The following is a 19687-nucleotide window of genomic DNA, read 5'->3' as shown; positions in this document are numbered from 1 at the left end:
TTTATAAAATTAGTTTCCATAAAATAATATTTTGATCTTTTAAAACTCCTTGTTTTTTCAAAACCGGCTTCCTAAGAAAAATCGAGCTCGACTCGTAAAATAATTCGAACTCCAACAATTTTAGGAAAATTAAATCATTTTTAAACCATATTAGAAATACTTGCCATCAATTAAATAAAAATACATAGTCTTGTCTTGATTGTCCCCGGTCTCCTTTTCCATTCTTATTATCGAATATTCGGGTAAAATCATTAATTTCATGTAATAATGTCATATTATCATTTAATTATGCAATCATACATTTAATCATATCATAAATATCATGCAAGCATTTAAAAGCAATTAAATAAAAAAAATTAAGCAATTAAAATAATTTGCATGCATGCGATTTACGTGCACTGATTTTTCGGACGTTACAACTGTTATCATATAAACTCATATATGTCAAGCATTATTCCTTACAATGATAAATATATTAATTTTTATTGTTACAATATACAAGACATATATATATACACACACACTCATCCTTTTATCCTAAATTCATCAAAATTAAAGGCAAAAGCAGAACCTGATCTCCTTCTCTCAACAATCTTCTTTATCAAAAGCATTTCTGATTCATCGGCTTCCTCCTCGTCTTCGCTCTCGAAATCCTCATCCAACAACAAACTTCTAGACATCTGCCTATCCCATGTCCGGACCATATCTTGAACTGAATCCTCTTGCGCACCATCTTTTTCCATAACTGCATCATGATGTGAGACACGGTCCTTTTCTTCGTCGAATAGATCGTCGATGAATTTTTGTACAGTTGAATACATTTCATGATCACTGCCAAAGTTACTAATAGACTTCTCACCTCGTTCTTGATCGTTATCTGTCGCCTTCAATAAAATCCCATTTTCCTCCTTAATTGAATCCAGGGAATTGCTGGAGATATTCTTAACCAACGATCCATCGGCTGTGTAGTGTTCACAAATGTTTATCGGGCTTTGGGGAGAGCATGAATATTCTGTTTCACTGTAAGGAAGTCTTGTTCCCAATATAATGCCTTGAGAACCAAGAACTCGAACTTTGTTTTCGCTGTTACTAAGGGCAATTTCTAGCTCCTTGATACGTGCTTCAAGCCTTGACTCAATCAACTCATGGAGGCGGAAACACAGCTCCCTCGGCGAAACTGCGTAATTTGGAGGCTGAGAGACATTGGTGGTTGTACCTGTTGATTTGTCACCTGACTCAGATAAAGTATCTCGAGTTTCCGTGGCCATCATTGGCTTTAAGTCTCCTTGAGCAATATCTGGTTCGTAATCCGGATCAAGCTGGAAAATAAAGATGACGCTGAAGCATATTAGGTTTATAAAAACTTGATCAGAAACTTAACCTCCGCAAACTGGTATCAAGCAAAAAGTAGATATCTAGCTAGTGTTCTCTACAGAATTCGGGAGACCATGCAAGCAAATTTATTATATTTCTACATATCTTTAATCTTTTCGACTTGTAGGAGTCCATGACATGGCATATGGACTAGAATAATTAAACTTCAGTAAATTTTGAAATTTGAATTATTTAAGGAACAAAAGTATCATTAACATCCAACGAAGGATCCAGTTAAGAAAGTGAGCGGTATATGTTTTCAGGTGAATGCCAGGCATTCAAGAGAATATTAAACTGAGCACAGACAACAGAGAGCAAAATTTTTGAGACCAAAACCTCGAAGATCAATGAAATAACAAACCAGGTTCATGATGTATATCAAACTGTTCAAATTCTTAAAAGAAGGCAAAACTGTGTCTCACCTCAACAATATAAGATATGTTTTCAAGAGCAGTTGCACTGATATTGTGTTCGAGCATCTCTAGCTCAGCCTGAAGCTCTTCCTCAATTTTACTCCTTATTTTGAGATTCTCATCATTATCATAGCTTGCCTTAAAATTGTCAAATTTGGTCAATTCTTTTGCTTCCTTGTTAGGAGATGCAATTGGCTCCCTAATTGATGAAGGTGTATCACTTTTCCGAGGGGGCTGATAATAGCCTTCATTTACAATCTCCTTCACAGTAATCATTTCTTTCATATTAAGTTCATCATGCAAATCTTGAACTAAATTATGTGTCTGCTTTAATTGCAGTTTCATACTATCTACTTCCCTTTTGCTGGTCGTTTTAGCAGACAATATTCCAATGCTCATACCCATGATAAAAAGAAGCACTCCATTAGGTCCTGGAAACATAAAACCGAAATAAGTATTTCAAATGAGAACTTAATTAGGCAAACTTTTTTTCAAATCTTTAGTTTTTTCCCAACCACCCTAAACTTTATATAACTGCAGTTTATTGCTAGACAAATAAAGTAGCTGAAAATCAATAACCAAAAAATTAAACATGCAACGAAGCCATGTTTGTCGATATTCAACACATCCATTAACTTTTATGAGAAAACAATATAACTGCACCCATGTCTCACTAAACCCCTTAAACAAATACTTAAGCAGAACTACTTTACAAGATAGTAAAAACAAGCAAGTCAACAGGCAAAACTCGGGCTACATGAAGACACCAGTCAACCCTATTGGCAAGCCATGATACAAGCCTGCACAGACATTCATCCGTGTCTGGATTTGATTGCATTTCATGTCCAAACAGTTGCTTAAAATGACAGACATAAACTACAAAGTTAGTTTCTTGAGAGACAACTCCTTGAAACATGTCATGGACAAAGAAAACCTTTCAGTAAATATTCAGAACTCAACGAGACTGCAATTCAGAACAATAAATACTCAGGCTACATTAAGACACCAGTCAACGCTATTGGCAAGCCATGATACAAGCCGACACAGACATTCATCTGTGTCTGGATTTGGTTGCATTTCATGTCCAAACAGTTGCTTAAAATGACAGACAAACTACAAAGTTAGCTTCTTCCGAGACAACTCCTTGGAACATGTTATTGACAAAGAAAACCTTTAGTAAATATTCAGAACTCAACAAGACAATGCAATTCAGTCAATCAATACCCGCACGTTGCATAAAATCAAATGATTAAACACATCAAAATTTGTAAAAACAAGAACAGATGTAGAGACCTGATGAATCAAAAAGTCCATGAGGCACCCCATCAGTGGAATCACTCATTCGTGCAAGGCCGGAACTCTTTTTTGGCTTCCTTGGAAGCACGGCCGAATCAATATGATCCACTGAATGAGACCTAAACATTGTACTCCTCACTTTTGAGCCAACAATATTTTCTCTCCTCCCCTCCTCCACCCCACCATCAAAAAGTGCCAAGGATGAAGCGCTGCTCGATCTGGTGGTCAATCCAATTCCATCAGTAACCAGCAGTGGCCTCGATGTAGACACAGAAGGAAACATGCCAAACATATTTTGTTCAAATCCTTCACCATCTTTACTTAGCTCATAATCAAGGTCATTTTCTAAAGAAATCAATGGCCTCGCAACATTCAAGCCACTCCTACTACTTCTAATGAACTTCCCCCTTCCCAATCTACGGGAAGTTTTTCTCTCACCATCTTCAAATTCTGAGAATCTTTGTCCCGAAATGCCAGTACTGCTAGAAGCTAACTCTCCATCTTCTTGAGCTCTGTTTTGCTCTAATCTGCGTAATGGGCAGGTATTATAACGTATCTGCTGCAAGATATTCATGGATTCTAATTGAACATTGCCTGGGTATTTAAGAGCTGGCTCCAATAAATCTTCGTTTTTATCCACCGTTAAATTTTGCAAGTTCTTGGCAATGTATCCAGCTCCGGCAGCTGCTGCAACCACCCACAAATCCATTCTTCCACAACACAAAATATCCCCTAAAAAATCGATTTTCTCCAATTTACCAGAAAAAATACATCGAACTTGCCCATTACAGTACTAGAGATCTTCATAGCAGAGCCCTGCAAACAATGAAACTTATGCAGAAATCACACGCTACAAAACTCTTGAAGTCGAAAATCGTTGCTTATACGAACTGAATTGCTCAAGAATCTGTATTGAATTCAACGACGAATGGACTCCGAAGTTGGAAGATTATTAGTAAAATTTATTGAATTCATGGTCTTGGTTGGAAGCGCGAATGTTCCAACTCAAGATTTGTAGATTTATTATTTAGTTTTAAGTGAAAAACAAGCAGTTGTTTTGATCTCGAGGGGCCATGGCTCGCAACAGCCACTTAACTGTGGATAGTGAATTTGAGACCCTAATTTAATGGCGAGTGTTCAATTTCTTTGGCTTTCAAACGTTTTCAATTATTGTTTTGTGCTCTTAGAAAAAGCAAAACTCGCTTACGATGGTTTCATATGTCGTATTTTGTGGGACGGATTTCTTATTTGGGTCATCCATGAAAAAATATTACTTTTTATATTAAAAGTATTACTTTTTATTGTGAATACCGGTAGAGTTCACCGTCTCACAGATAAAGATTCGTGAATCATCTCACAAGAGACCTACTACTCAAAAACTATGAGTTTTGGACAATGCATAACTCAGAATATCGACCCGATCCATCAACCATAAAGATTTGAAGATCCGTTCTCCAGATAAAACTTAAAATTTTGGTAACGTCAGATTGTATAAATTAGACAATTGGACTTTAAAATATGGTCAATTAGTAAATATAAATGAATAAATACGATAATTTGATAAACCTGAAAATTAGAATTTCTTTTTTTTATAGCCATTAATTTTTTTATTAATTATAAAATTTTATTTTTTAAAATAAAATTAACGCATATATAAAAGTATGAAATTTTCTTTTACCTTATTTATTTATTACTTGACAATATAATGTCTTTTTAATCATTGTTTATCCTAAAATCAACAATATCTGTCCTGGGCAATGGCTACAACAAATATATTTTTAGCCTAAAGCTTGGATTTATTTGGATTATATGTTATAAACTTTTAAATACATACATAAAAGTTGTATTATAAAATCACTGACATCTAGTATAGTATGTATAGATTTTCTACATTAGAAACTAATTAACGATTCCACCAAAATTTATAAACATTGTGTTTCATATGACGAAAAAAAGTGGGATTTGGAATTTGAAATAGGCAAAAACTTGTGTGAAATTGTCTCAGCGAGTCGCATTTTGTGGTACAGATATCTTATTTGGATCATACATGAAAAATTATTACTTTTTATGCTAAGAATATTACTTTTTATTGTGAATATCGGTAGGGGTTGACCCGTCTCACAGATAAAGATTCATGAGACAGTCTCACAAGATACCTACTATTTGAAATATTATTTTTAAGTATTTGGAATAATGGGATTTCAGAACGAAATTGATATTTGATGGAATTTGATGAGATTTGGTTTTAATTAAATGAAATCTTGATTTCATTTCAAGATTTCATAAGATTCGAACTAGGGAAAAAATATACTAACTTTGTATGTAAGTCTCATAAATTTTCGATCAGATATTGTTGGGTACAATAATTGTCCTTGCTTGGTAGAGCGATCGAACCGTGGTACTTGAGCTGCTATGCGGTTTAAAATATTTGAGTTGCATAACTACCACCAGCTATATCTTTTGGTAAAGCGGAAATCATTCGATCCTACAATTGGTATCAGAGCCAAGGTCACGGGTTCGATTCCCATTGATTGCAAGGAGTGCAATTATTGTGAGAAAGATTGTTGGTTGCAATAATTGTCCTTGCTTGGTAGAGCGGTCGAACCGTGATGCTTAAGCTGCTGTGCGGTTTAAAAGATTTGAGTTGCACCATTACCACCAGCTATAGTTTTTGGTAAAGCGGCAAGCGCTTGATCCTACAGATATGATAAATCACATACCGTATTACATATTTTGGGAAAGCTATGTAAAAATCAATTAAATATTTATATTTAAAAAAATTATAAGTTATCGAAAACATTGTTTTTAATATTAAAATTCTAATTGATCAAGCTTTGTGTTGTGCTGCAGAAACGGTAGCAGAGTTTGATGATAACAATAATTGTTATTGTGTTGTTAATATATTTCATTAATTGTGCAGTTGATAGAGGTCAAGTTGTAAGATTTGAGAAGCTATAACTCGAATTTAGTCAACTTAGAAATCTAGCAAGTTAAAGTATTTTGATGATATATTATAACTCAGTTATCGAAATGACCAGCAACCAAAATAGCTAAATAGAAAATTAAAAACTCTACAAGTCATACGCTGATAAGTTGGACTAATTCGGATGTTATTTAGGACCAGTGGTCATCATATCAAGCTGGATTTATTAAGCTAGATTTATTGAGCTAGAACCAGCTTGACATGATCAGTTCTTGTATTTTGTTTATATATCACAAACCAATGATCTCAATTACCAGCAAACAAAATGAATGAAAAGAACTCGATTACATACAAGTCATACTTCAAGCTGACTCGACCAGTTTGGATGTTACTTATGTTAACTGAACATTGCAAAACCGAGTTGGATGACACAAGATACAACTATTGGCTAAACATGAGCAGTTATGGTATTTTGGTCATATCTCTCGGATCGATTATCGAAATTTGAATGATTTAGCATTACAAATATAACACAATAATCTGGAAATCATCTTACAAAGTGAAAGTCTAAATCGGAACTTGAAGCTGATAAACCGCGTTTAATGTGCTTGTTTTGCACTGGTTCTGCATTGAATGAATAACATGTTCCAGGTTGTGCATAATCTGATATTTCGATCACATCTCTCCACTGGAAACTCAAAATGTAGTGATTCTTAATGCTATGAAAAGTTGAGAGAAATGACTACAATTTTACTGGTTATTACTTTGCACAAAAATAGACAAATTCAATAGTTAATCAAGAGAAGCATCCAGTTAGACTTGCACCTGATAGAACTTGTATAGAGTCTGATATTTTGATTATATCTCTATCATACGAGCTCAAAATTGAGTTATTCTTAATTTTATGAAAAACTAAGAAAAAGAGATGCAACATTATTATTCATCATTTTTTTCCCCTAAATCGATGAATCAATAATTATAATCAAGAGAAAATATCAACTATATTTAGTCCATCTCTAGCAAAACACTCCAGTCACACCAGACATACATATCTACTCGGACCATCTAAACACCTCAGCCGCAACCAACCCGATATTAAAAAGTGGTTAGCTAATATATGATGAGGAGAGTCACGGAAGAGGAATCAATTTATATTTTTCCATATTCAATCATGAGTAGGTCTCATGTGAGACGGTCTCACGGATCTTTATATGTGAGACGGGTCAACCCTACCGATATATATAATAAAAAATAATACTCTTAGCATAAAAAGTATTACTTTTTCATGGATGACCCAAATAAGACATCCACCTCATAAAATACGACACGTGAGACCGTCTCGCACAAATTTTTGCCTTCAATCATTCATGTTTCCAACCACTCAAATTCCAAGAATTAATTTTCAGTTGTTTGGAACCTGAAAAATTAAATGAAATCAAATTTCTTTTAACTTTCAAAATAAATATCAGAAAATCAAAAAGGAATAAAATAAAAAAATTACTGATTGAGAGAAGAAAAGAGAGAAGGGGCAGTTCCGAGAATTGAACTCGGGACCTCTCGCACCCTAAGCGAGAATCATACCACTAGACCAAATGCCCATGTCAAGTGAAAAATTTAAAAATACTATTTATTAACTAATACATAAAATAATGTATTTCTTTTATACTTAATTTTAACTGTATGCCGTGTCAGTTGAAAAAAAAATGTAATGATGCAAAGTCCGAAGCAAGATTAAATAATTTAGGATTTTTACTTTCAATAGGTCAGCCCCGTACACAACTTTAAAAAATTTGTATTTTCTTGACAAAAATTGTTAAAACAAACGACTAGACATTTGACTACATGTATATCCTTGTGAGGCAATGAGATAAAGTGATTCACCTCAGACCAAAAAAAAAATATATGCATATAGTCTTGATATGCTGTCAACCGACTGTATTTATCGTCGAGATAACATTCATCTATTAGACGTGATGAAACATATCAAAATTATTCATCCACTAGATGAGAGTTACTAATTATGGACACAAAAATGAACGTGAATCGATAACCATTATATCAAAATTATATATATACACACACGTCTTACATATCAAATAATTTCCTGTTTGTATTTGTGTACTTTAATTAATTAATTAATAGGAGCTTAGTCATTGATAAGAATGGATGTATGTAACTAGATTTTTAGTTGATGTAAATAAAGTAAAATCAAACTTTTTTTAATTTGTGAGACGAATAAATAAGCTTTGATTAAATGGTGGTTGATCAGTTCTCATCCACTCATACATTCATCCACCGCAAAATAATAATAATAATAATAATAATAAAAATTCCAAAAGTCAACATTTGGCCTTCCAATAGAGGAAAAGTCGCAAAGATAAGGATGAAGCTGGTTCTGAGACCAAAATACCTTGGCACTAATTTTTTAATTTTTTTAATTATAAAAAAGCTACAAATACTACAATGTGGTCGCAATTTTTATTTAGACTAGCTACTTTGCACACGCGGTACATGTGTGTACATTTTTTTTTATAATTATCGAGAGATTAAAATGAAATTCGACAAATTATCGAGAGATTAAGTGCTATTTGAATTGTTGTAATTTTAAAAAATAAAACAAAAGTGTTTGTTGAAATTAAAAATAAAAACAAAAGTGTAATATTAGTATAACATAAGGACAAAATTGGAAGATCAAATAACAGACCAAGACACCATTTTTGTCTCTATCACAGATATTCTTAATAATAGTAATAGATTATTTGGAAAAATATTACAATGTTATGTACCCATTCTCGTTGATTTAGCTATAAAATGACAACAATAAGTTTTGGACCAGCCCATAAATAACCAATGCAAAGGTGTATAGTATAATTTCCCATCTCATTTTCTTTCCCCAAAGGGTAGGAAGAATATAACAACGAGGTCAAGTGGAATTGTGTATCGATATATATAAAAAATTGTTTCTTGTAAGCCTTGATTCATTCAAATCCTTGGCCATTTCAAGCCGTAAATCAAGAAATTTACCAAGAAACATGCAAGAATAGATGTAGCAACGCTTCGAGATAATAGTGTCGCATCAGTGCCATTGTCCAAACTGCTTGGAGGTACAAACGTACCCGGTGGGGCGAATGACCCATTTGGAGGTGTTCCTCCGGGGCTGAATGGTGGAGCTGGGCTGCTTCCATTACCACATTATTATATAAATAATCGAACAAAAGTCAAGGTTTTACCATATGAATGTGAAATATTGAATCTTAAATTTTTTCAAAGAAGTTAGCAGACTAGAAGAAGCCATCACCTATTCAATATGCAAATCATAGCAAGTTATTTTATTAGCAATAATCTTCAGAAGCATCCCCAAGTTTTCAACACTATCAGTACACTAAGTTTTGAACTTCTTTCACTTCACCTAAAGGGGAAGAGCTTCAAATCTACCTTCTTTCTAATTTATTATTCTTTTTTGGGTAAACAAGCAAGAAAAAGACTGGATTATTATTCTATTCCTGATTAATGGAGGTGACTTAAACGATTTCTCCTTGCATTTTTGTTTGAGAGGAGAGGCGAGTCAATCAGCTGCTTGTCCCTCCACTGAGTCCGTCCCGGATCATATTCATAAGTTACAAATGAAATTATCTCTCCAAAAACTTTTATCAAATATTCATTTTCAAAATGTGATCCTAAGTTTCTAGAAGAGAATCAGAAAACAAAACCTGGGACTAGATTGATACACACATCCTGCAGCTAAATCTGCAAATTATCAACCGGAAAAAAAAAAATGGAACAAAACAAATGAACAGCAGTTAGTTCCATTGACTGGATAAAGCAATAATATACTTCTATATTTTTTGATGATTAATTATGTTGAATCTTACTAGAGGGAGGAGTTTGAGAGAATGAGGCAGAGCCTTTAAAATCACAGCTCCCATTAGTTTGCCCTTTTCTCTGATAATAACTGTTCACTGCATAATTACAGTGATCTTTGACTGTGTTTGGGAGAAAACAAGACCCATTTTGGAGGATTGCTGAACAATCAGCTCCATTTCCACAAGCATAATCTATGTTTTCCTGAAGAACTGTGTTGCTAACTCCAGTATTACATAGGCAATAAGTTGCACCTGTAAATCAAAAATCAACATAAATGGCCGAAAAGATCAGGTCAGAACAAGAATATCCCTTTTCTAGATTTTGAAATTATAGTTAAAACCCAAGTCTTAGAAAATGCATGAAAATGGGGAGGAAAAAAAAAAAGATAACGTCCTTGCAAACCCTTTATTGCCCCTGATCAAGAAAGAGAAGAATTGGAACTTTCTATTTTCTTTTACTTTTTCATACAGTAGTTTGTTCTAACTTCTTATATAGTATACTAGAACAGTACCATAAAGAAACAACATCAAACACGTATCGGACATCCCAAAGGAAACATTGAATTCAAGAATTCAAAAGTCAAGAGCTTCACCTGAAAAAGTAACCATGGCTAAAAGAAGCAACAAACACACCACATAAACAGCCATATCCTCCAAGATCCTTAAAAAAAACTTATATTTCTCACCCCAAGCAAGAGAAATTTGATCCGAAAAAGAGAAAATACAGGTTAGAAACAAAGAGTGGCGTACTGGTGAAACGGAGAGGAAGCTGAGTAGGAAGAATGCCCCCTTCTGGTGACTTTACCTATACGGTGTCCGAATTTGGACAATATTTTTGTATTGCGGTTGGTTAATTAACGTGTTTGAGGAAATCAATGCCAAAACGTCTTCCGTCATCAACTCGGTCGGTTTTGTACTATGTTAAATTATTATTTTTTTGGAAATTGTTTTGTACTATGTTATGAATGTCTCTGTGTTTGGGCTTCTCACTCAAAACGGTCATCAACTTGTGCATGGTTGAATCTTGAAGTTTATAGGTTAAGTCTGTCCAGGGTTAACTCCTCAAACGTCTACTCTCACGTTTAGCTGAATTTAATTTGATGACCCAGTTTTGATTTGAGAAATGGTTTGACGTATGGATTTCAACGGACACAATCATTATTTCCCTACATTGATATCAAGTGTGAAATTGTGTTTTTTTGCGGTATTAGTAACTTGTTCTTTGTAGTTTTTGATTGAGTGAGTAAATAATAATAAAATAAAGAACCGTTCAAAAAAAAAATAATAATAATAAAATAAAGAACACCAAGATTTTAATATTGCATGGGTCTAATCGGCCTACATTTACGAGTTCATGCCAAACTATCAAGTGAATCTACTAAATATAAATAATGTTATGATCATATAATGACTTATTCAAATTAAAAGACTTCCCATTTTCTAATGACCTTTTTATGTCAAACACACTCAGTTGACTTCACTTGATGAGTTTTCAATATTTACCAACTCGAACTCCATTCGAAACTGCGGATTGTTCTCTCTTGAAAACGTCACATTCCTCTCCCGAGAAAGGAATTACAAAGCTTTGAATGTGTGTGTACCGCTAGCAATTGAAACTCTCAACGTCGGAATGACATAGTGATGTTGTCAAAACTTTGTTGCAACGGTTTCCGCGACAATGAATGAACAGTAAGACGTTTTCTTCTTCAAAAGTCACGTGTTTCAACTGATACTTTCACAACATAATATGTGCATTATCAAGCATTTATATGCACTAATCTCCTCAAAATTTTAAACAAATATCACTTGAATCTCATCATTATCACATATAGAATTTAGGAAATTTATAGCACGAAGTTAGACACTTTTCCAATACATATATATATGATAATCAAGATAATTAACATCAAATATCAAGATATGACGATAAAATATATTCATGATATTCAAATATAAAATGAGATAATAATACATGTATATCATTACAAATGAAACACAGTAAAATCTTATCTCAAACTGCAAAGATAACCAAGATATCCAAAAAGTCAAATAAGACAATTATCCAATTTCAAATCAACACAATAAAAATTCAATTAACAATCTCCCCATTTAACTTATTTTCAAGACAACCATGCAAACAAAAAAAACTTATTCTCCCTTAGCGTCGAAACAAACAAGGGGACAATCATCAAACAATAGTAGCGGTTTGGGTATATTCATTATCCTTTGGACCATCATAAATCTTCCGAAAACTTTCTCTCAATGTGAGATTTTCTACAATAAGCTTTCAACACAAATTGACCAAAATCAAATGAGTATGAACAAAATTTTAGTGTAGCAAAATTGAGAAGCGAGAAACAAAGCAAAATATGATTCTTAATGCCCATGCAAGTCTCTAAAAAAAACAAAAAAAATGAAGCTAAGTCACACTAAAAGATGCACAATATCGGTTTATTTTCTCACGCAAATCAGAAAGTTAATTTCCATACCGAAATCATAACTATAACTTCCAAAACAGACAACAATAATCATATTTGATGACAAAATTCAAATAGAGCAAAAATTTCGGAGCAAGAATTACTTAAAAACTTAAACATATATGTGAAAAAGAGCTTTTCAATTTTGAGTTGTCAAGTATGTACTTCTTGATTTCTACTTCTCCTAAAGTATAGAAATGTGTATAAAATTTATGAGAGTATGAGTTGTCTCCAAGACAAAGTATAATTCAGAATTTCAAGTTCAAACAACTGTAGTAAATCAAAATTTACATTTTTTTTCTTTGTCATGAATCGGTAGCTCTCACTCTAAAGAGATCTTCTATTGGATTTTTAGTTAATTTCTTCCAAACATGAACCAAAAATTCTATTCGGCATATTTTCCACACATAGGTTGGTAGCTCACACTCTAACACATCTTTTCATTGTGTTTGTTGGGTAACTTTTTCCAACGATTTTCTCCAATTCACCTCTTCTTCCATATCACGTCCCCCAAATTTTTTTTTTTTAACACATTGGCCAAGACTAATTCTTAGGTCACAAGAGATTTGCATAATTTTTCAATGCTAAGGAAGTTCATTCAAAATTCTAAACAAAATGTATTCACCTCATAGACTAACTCAACTTAAGTCAAAACTCAATTTTTTAAACTTGTAAACTCAAATATTCAAAATTCATAAATTTTATCTTAAGAATGCAAAATTTCATGGAACATATACCTAAAGTTTTTTCAAGTGCTTCAAAACTCACAGAATCAAGTGCCTTAGTGAATATGTCAGCAATTTGATTTTTCTGTCATGATATGTTGTAGAACAACCATTTTTTAGTAAAGTTTTTTTCACTCAGATATGCTTTTAAAGATGAACAAGAGATAAACTCATTTAGATCAGATTTTTAACCCATATTTTTCTAATGATCGGTTCACACAAGTAATCTTTAGTTTAATTAGTTGATCTAGATATTTTAAAATTAACATGCTTGATATCATTCTTTTTTTTCAAAGCATTAATATATTTATAGCATTTTGGTCTTACCTGTCTAGATATTCCATAAAAATGACAAATCAGAACAAATTTAGGACACTTATCTGCAAATTTCCAAGTCGGTGATTATTCCCTTGTGCTTTCTTTCACAAACAATGTTTTGAGGCAGAAATGTTCATTCATATTCGATCCCAGTTCAATCACTGTTGTGTCACTTCAAAGATAAAACATGATCTAAATTAGTAATTCTCATATTAAACAAATTATTTTGTTCTTGTAAGTGATGAAGTTTATTCAACGAGTCATTCAATTTTTTTTGACTTTCTGTAGCCAATCATTCATGCTCAAGTGTCAATTTTTTTCAAATTTTCTTTCGCACTTTCAAGTGATTTCATCATATTCGTTAACTCTATGTTCCTTTTGCTGACTATTTTCCATGTCTTATACATTTCTTCAAAAGCTTTTATGAATTCTTCTTCTTACAAAACACTATTTTCATCTTTATCTAAGTCACTTTTTGTCTCGAAGTCAAAAATTTTTGATTTAGTTCTGTAGTGCCCAAATTCAGTACACGTATAACCATGCATCTGTTTAATTATTAGATCATTTAATTAATTTTAAATGAGTTTTAGCCATGCATGATTTATGAAAATGCATTATTTTAAATTATTCATGTTTATGGTGATGCACGTTAAAATGTTTTTCGAGTTTCACGTTTCAGGCGATTATTCGAGGCGGGATTGAGGAAAAGAGACCGGTGACGATTGGTGGCAATTTTAAATGTGGTATTTTATTTTAAGCTAAGTTCGGGGCGTTTTAAATAATTTATTGAGTTTTAGCATTTTTAAAGCTTAAAGCACTTATTTAGTAATTTTGAGAGTTTAAAACTTTTAAACTTGTTATTGTGTGGGTGTTATTTTAATTAAGGAGTTATTTAAACCAGTGTGTATTTTATTTCCAAGAAATTGTGAGTTAGTGCTTGATTAACTTTTAATTAGTTGTTAATTTATTTTTAAGCAATTTATTTCCCTAAATTCACCCATAACTCACGCGCACACACACATTATTTCACACACTACTTATCGGCTAAACACACACACTATCACAATTCACATTGTTATTATTTTAAAACAAGGAAAGACCTAGGGCTCTTGTTCCTAGAGCAGCCGCCCCCCCCCCCCCCCCCCCCCCCCCCCCTCCACTAGATTTCCAGCAGGTTTCGTGTATTTTGTGGCAAGAAAATCGTTGCGCGATCGTCCCGGATCAACCTCGCTTCTATCTCCGCTTCGGTGACGCCGTTTCGGTAACGTTTGTTATCATAAGGCACGTATAATCTCTCTTTTGCTGCGTCGATCATGTCATAGTATGTGTTGTGTTGTTTTTATGCGTAAAATCCATGTATGATGTGTAGTAGTTTGAGCGGTTAATTGTTTGGATCGATTTTGAAGGAAAAATTTTAGATCTAAACCACTTTTTTACTGTTCTTATTAAAACTGCAAATGTTCGGTCAAGATTTTGGGAAAACTTTCAACGCAAAAAACGTAGAACTTTTTGATACTTTCGATATGATATAAGATTCGAAATTTTTGGATAAAAATTGAGTGAGTTATGGCATTTTTCGTGGGACTGCTCAAACTGCGTTTTCAGAAAATTATGATATTGATGCGTTCTTGAAGTTTATTTGTTGCAGGCTTCGTTGGAGATCGACGGGCGATCGTTGTTGCGTCTAGGCATGATTATTATGATGTTGGGTTGGTATTTTGTATGTCGTTTAGTGTCGATAGGTACTCGAGCACCTTAGTAGTCGTAGGAATCGAGTTGGTGTCGATTACCACGTTTTTTGAATTGTATGTGCCATAGGGTGAACATCTTTCCTTTGGATGTCGTACGAAATTGGTTTGATGTTATAGCATGCTAGGATGGGTTTCGGGGTGTTGATTCATAGTCCGTGCAATCGAGTCTAGAAAGTTAAGCAAAACATGTACAAAAATTTTCGTAAGTTAGCGTTCACAGTAGGTACACGGACCCATACACGGACCATGACACGGGGTCCCTGCCTTTGTTTCTTTCACGGTGTCATCCTTGCGAGCCTACATGGACCCCTAGACGGACCCTAGCACGGGGTCCGTGTCCTCACTTCTTCCCGAGTTTCAATTTTTCGCACCTACACGGACCCCCACCCGGACCTAAGCACGGGGTCCGTGCCTTCCCTTTTCTTCACGAGTCATTCCACTGCACCCACACGGACCCGGAGCCGGACATGGGCACGGGGTCCGTGTACTTGAGTTTTGGGGAATATTATGGTATGCTTTGAGGTTTGATGTCTTGGTTTAGTGCAATGTTTAACAATGTCGAGTCACGGGAATTTTAGAACGTCCTAAGGAAATGTATGAACTCGTGGGTAAGCTTGACTGTTACGTTTAAGTTACACCCGTTAAGCTTATGAATTTACGTTAGTATGTTGAAGCAACGACCCCGGTCGAAGTCCAACGAATCCCTCAACGCCAAGTAAGTATGTTGACGTGCAAGAAAATATTTTAAGTTTTTGAGGTATGCTAATTGTCTTGTGACCAAATTATGAATGGGTTTGGAAGTCGGTGAATGTGGCCGAGGACCTCTCCACCCCGTGGGTTAGATCGTGGTTGGAAAGCGTTAAATTATGAACGGGGACCAACCAGCCCGTTAAATTATGAACGGGGATCTCATGTATGTCGCAGTGGATACGTCACTGTCAGCCCAGTACTGTGGTTTGTCTGATCAGGCGTTTATTATGTATGGGTCACTTGCTTTGAAACATCCTCTACGCAAAAATGAAGTCATGTATGGTTAAGTATGATCAAGTATGTAAGCATGTTTATGAAAGCTTTCAAGTTATGGCACGTCTATGTACGTATGCAAGTTCAAGTTCATTTCAAATCCAATCTTCAAGTATGTATGTTCTATTTTAAAGTTGCATGTGGTTTTATTATGTAGTATTCGCTATTTCAAGTTTATACGTGTTGAGTCTTTAGACTCACTAGACTTGATCGATGCAGGTGAGGATGTCTATGAGGAGACCGGAGGTGGCGACCAAGGGCGGGCTTGGACTGAGCGGAAGGCTAGACCCGAGGACCGCCCATGTTATTTTAACATTTTTATGCAAATTTAAAATACTCTGATTTTTTTTATGTTTCGGTGAGAGATGTTTGGGACAAGTATTTTGTTAGCAAGTTTTATTGGTGTCGGATGATTTCAAAGATATTTTTATGAACAATGAGTTGACGACCGTATGTATGTTTATATTCAAGAAAATTTTTAATTTTTCCGCAAATTTTAAGTAGTAAAGAATACGGTTCGTTACAGTTGGTATCAGAGCGGCGTTCCTGTAAAGGGTTATGCCTACTGCCAGTCGCAAGAAGCTCTGAAGTCACACCTCAAGTCTGTAAGTTTTAATTTTTGCATTATGTATGTAATAAGCATTGAATCATGAATTCAGCATATCCATGTTTTGAATTTAGATTTCGTGCATCCTATGTCATTGATATCATGTTCATGCATAGTGGGTTTACGTGTTGGGTAATTGATGGGACAGAATGCCTCCTAGACGTGTGGTTGACCGAGAAGCAAGGGAAGAGGATCGAGAGACCCGAAATGAGGAGAGAGCCAATCCTCCACCTCCACCGCCAGATATGCAAGCGCAGATGCTGGCAGGAATGACTCAGTTCTTCGCACAGTTTGCGAGGAATCAGGCTGCAGTTGGCGCGGGGGAGAGGCCTAGACCAGAAGCGGTGTATGAGAGGTTCCAGAGGATGAATCCTAAGGAGTTTTCGGGATCTAATGACCCGATGGTAGCAGAGGCATGGATTAAGTCCATCGAAGTGATCTTTGACTACATGGAGCTGCAGGATGCAGACAGAGTCCGTTGTGCCATATTCCTTTTAGCAGGTGATGCCAGACGTTGGTGGGACAGTGCGTCGGTGGCAGTTAATTTGCTGACGTTGTCCTGGAATGGATTCAAAGAAGTTTTCTTCGCCAAGTACTTCACTGAGGAAGTACGATCCCGGCTGACTAGGGAATTTATGACGCTGCGACAAGGAGATAGCAGTGTTGCAGAGTTTTTTAGGAGGTTTGAGAGGGGATGTTACTTCGTGCCCCTCATTTCGAATGATGCCCAGTCAAAGCTGAGGCATTTTATGGATGGTTTGCGGCCGATCTTGCGCCGTGATGTGAGGGTAGCTGGCCCTACTACATACGCAGTTGCCGTTTCTAGGGCTTTGGCGGCAGAACAAGACCAGCGGGATATTGAGGCAGACAGGCAGGGCAAGAGGCCCTATCCCCCACCGCAGCAGCAACAACATCAGAGGCTTCAGTTCAAGAAACCTTACCAGGGGCAACCGGGAAAGAAACCCTATCAGGGACCGCCGAAAGGCAAGGGTCCTATCCAGCAGCAGGGGGCGCCTCAGAAGCCCGGTAACTTCCCAGTGTGTCAGAAATGCAATCGCCAGCATCCCGGTCAGTGCTTATGGGGATCCGAGAAATGTTTTAAATGTGGGGCTACGGACCACATGTTGAAGGAGTGCCCACAATGGAAGCAACCAACGCAAGGGAGAGTTTTCGCCATGCATGCTTAAGAGGCGAACCCAGACACTATCCTTTTGACTGGTAATTTATTTAATTCAGTACAATATCGATTTCTTTGCCTTGCATGTTTAGTTTTAATTGGGAATACTAGTGTTTTAGTTGGAATTTTGAGTGTCTTTTGTTGCATGAGGTTTATGGTAGAATTTTTGGGATATAAGTTAGTTTGTTGTGCTAACGCATCTCAGGGAATATTTTCATTAAGAGATTAGCCACAACGGCACTGATAGATTCAGGAGCCACTCACTCCTTTATCTCGGAGACTTTTGCTAATCATCTGGACATCAAGTCCATTGGCCTAGATATAAATTTTTCGGTGACAGTCCCATCCGGGGAAGAGCTGTTAGCAACTAGCGTGATCAGGGATATCGATCTGGAATTGCAGGGCCATCTAGTATATGCAGATTTGATTCTACTGTTGATGCCAGAGTTCGACATTATTTTGGGAATGGACTGGCTGACAAAGAACAGGGTCCTGATTGACTTCCAGAAAAGATCAGTATTGGTTAAGCCGCTGGGCATGGAACAGTTTCTATTTGAGCCAGACAGATGGAGAAGCTTCCCTTGCATGATTTCGTGCATGCAAGCGAGGAGGCTGATTTCCAAGGGGTGTCAGGCCTTCTTGGCCAGTATTATTTCAGCGCCTGATGTGCCCACTCCATCTTTATCCGACGTGCCAGTAGTCAGTGAATTCCTAGACGTCTTCCCAGACGATGTTTCAGGTCTTCCACCAGAGAGAGAGGTGGAGTTTACCATTGATCTCATGACAGGCACAGTGTCAATCTCTAAGGCGCCGTACCGATTAGCTCCAGCTGAGATGTTAGAGCTCAGACAACAGATTCAAGCGCTTCTCGACAAGGAGTTCATTCGCCCTAGTTTCTCACCGTGGGGCGCGCCAGTAATTTTTGTGAATAAGAAGGATGGGAGTATGAGGCTGTGCATCGATTACCGAGAGTTGAACAAGGTAACGATCAAGAATAAGTACCCACTCCCTAGAATCGAAGACTTGTTTGATCAGTTGCAAGGAGCTACAGTGTTCTCTAAGATAGATCTTCGATCAGGGTATCACCAGCTGAAGGTGAAGGATGCAGACGTTCACAAGACGGCCTTCAGGACCAGGTATGGGCATTACGAGTTCTTAGTAATGCCATTTGGATTGACGAATGCTCCAGCAATTTTCATGGACCTCATGAATCGAGTATTTCAGCCCTACCTTGATCAGTTCGTCATAGTGTTTATTGACGATATTCTCATATACTCAAAGAGCCATGAGGAGCATAGCCAGCATTTGAGGACAGTGTTGCAGGTTTTGCAGAGTCGCAAGTTATTTGCGAAGTTCAGTAAGTGCGAGTTTTGGTTGCAGAAAGTAGCGTTTTTGGGGCATATAGTGTCTAGCAGTGGCATTGAAGTGGATCCAGCAAAAGTAGCAGCTGTTAAGGATTGGGTTGAACCGAAGAATGCATCAGAAATCCGCAGCTTTTTGGGTTTAGCCGGTTACTACCGTAAGTTCATTCGAGGATTTTCGTCCATAGCAGTGCCACTCACTTCACTAACCAAGAAGAATGCTAAATTCGTGTGGAGTAACGAATGTCAGAAGAGCTTTGATACTTTGAACTAAGCTCTTATTTCGGCGCCAGTGCTAGCCATGCCAACAGGGCAAGGTGAATTTGTGCTTTATACCGATGCATCTAAGCTCGGATTAGGCGCAGTGTTGATGCAACAA

At 36.1% G+C, this 19687-nt stretch overlaps 2 protein-coding genes and 1 non-coding gene across 3 annotated transcripts; all 3 read right to left on the bottom strand.

Annotated features, from left to right (window-relative positions):
- Positions 1-421: 421 nt before the first annotated feature.
- On the bottom strand, positions 422-4158 carry LOC142524338 (uncharacterized). Its single transcript, XM_075628283.1, has 3 exons — positions 3081-4158; positions 1797-2218; positions 422-1319 (listed from the first exon to the last, which is right to left on the bottom strand). Exons 1-3 carry the CDS (start codon positions 3790-3792, stop codon positions 525-527), a joined length of 1929 nt encoding a protein of 642 aa, XP_075484398.1. The 5' UTR covers positions 3793-4158; the 3' UTR covers positions 422-524.
- A 3373-nt stretch (positions 4159-7531) lies between these two features.
- TRNAP-AGG (transfer RNA proline (anticodon AGG)) lies at positions 7532-7604 on the bottom strand. Its single transcript has one exon. It is a non-coding gene; the product is annotated as a tRNA-Pro (tRNA).
- A 1296-nt stretch (positions 7605-8900) lies between these two features.
- LOC142525566 (PLASMODESMATA CALLOSE-BINDING PROTEIN 2-like) lies at positions 8901-10831 on the bottom strand. The gene is made up of 5 exons (XM_075629879.1): positions 10620-10831; positions 10463-10530; positions 9879-10121; positions 9718-9753; positions 8901-9194 (listed from the first exon to the last, which is right to left on the bottom strand). The coding sequence occupies exons 2-5, from the start codon at positions 10515-10517 to the stop codon at positions 8989-8991; spliced, it is 540 nt and encodes a 179-aa protein (XP_075485994.1). The 5' UTR covers positions 10518-10530; positions 10620-10831; the 3' UTR covers positions 8901-8988.
- Positions 10832-19687: the final 8856 nt, after the last annotated feature.

Source organism: Primulina tabacum, chromosome 14 (genome assembly GCF_025594145.1).
Source record: "Primulina tabacum isolate GXHZ01 chromosome 14, ASM2559414v2, whole genome shotgun sequence".
In the NCBI taxonomy this organism is placed as follows: Eukaryota; Viridiplantae; Streptophyta; class Magnoliopsida; order Lamiales; family Gesneriaceae; genus Primulina; species Primulina tabacum.
Note: the sequence above shows the minus strand (reverse complement) of the source record. Positions and strands in the feature narration are given on the sequence as shown.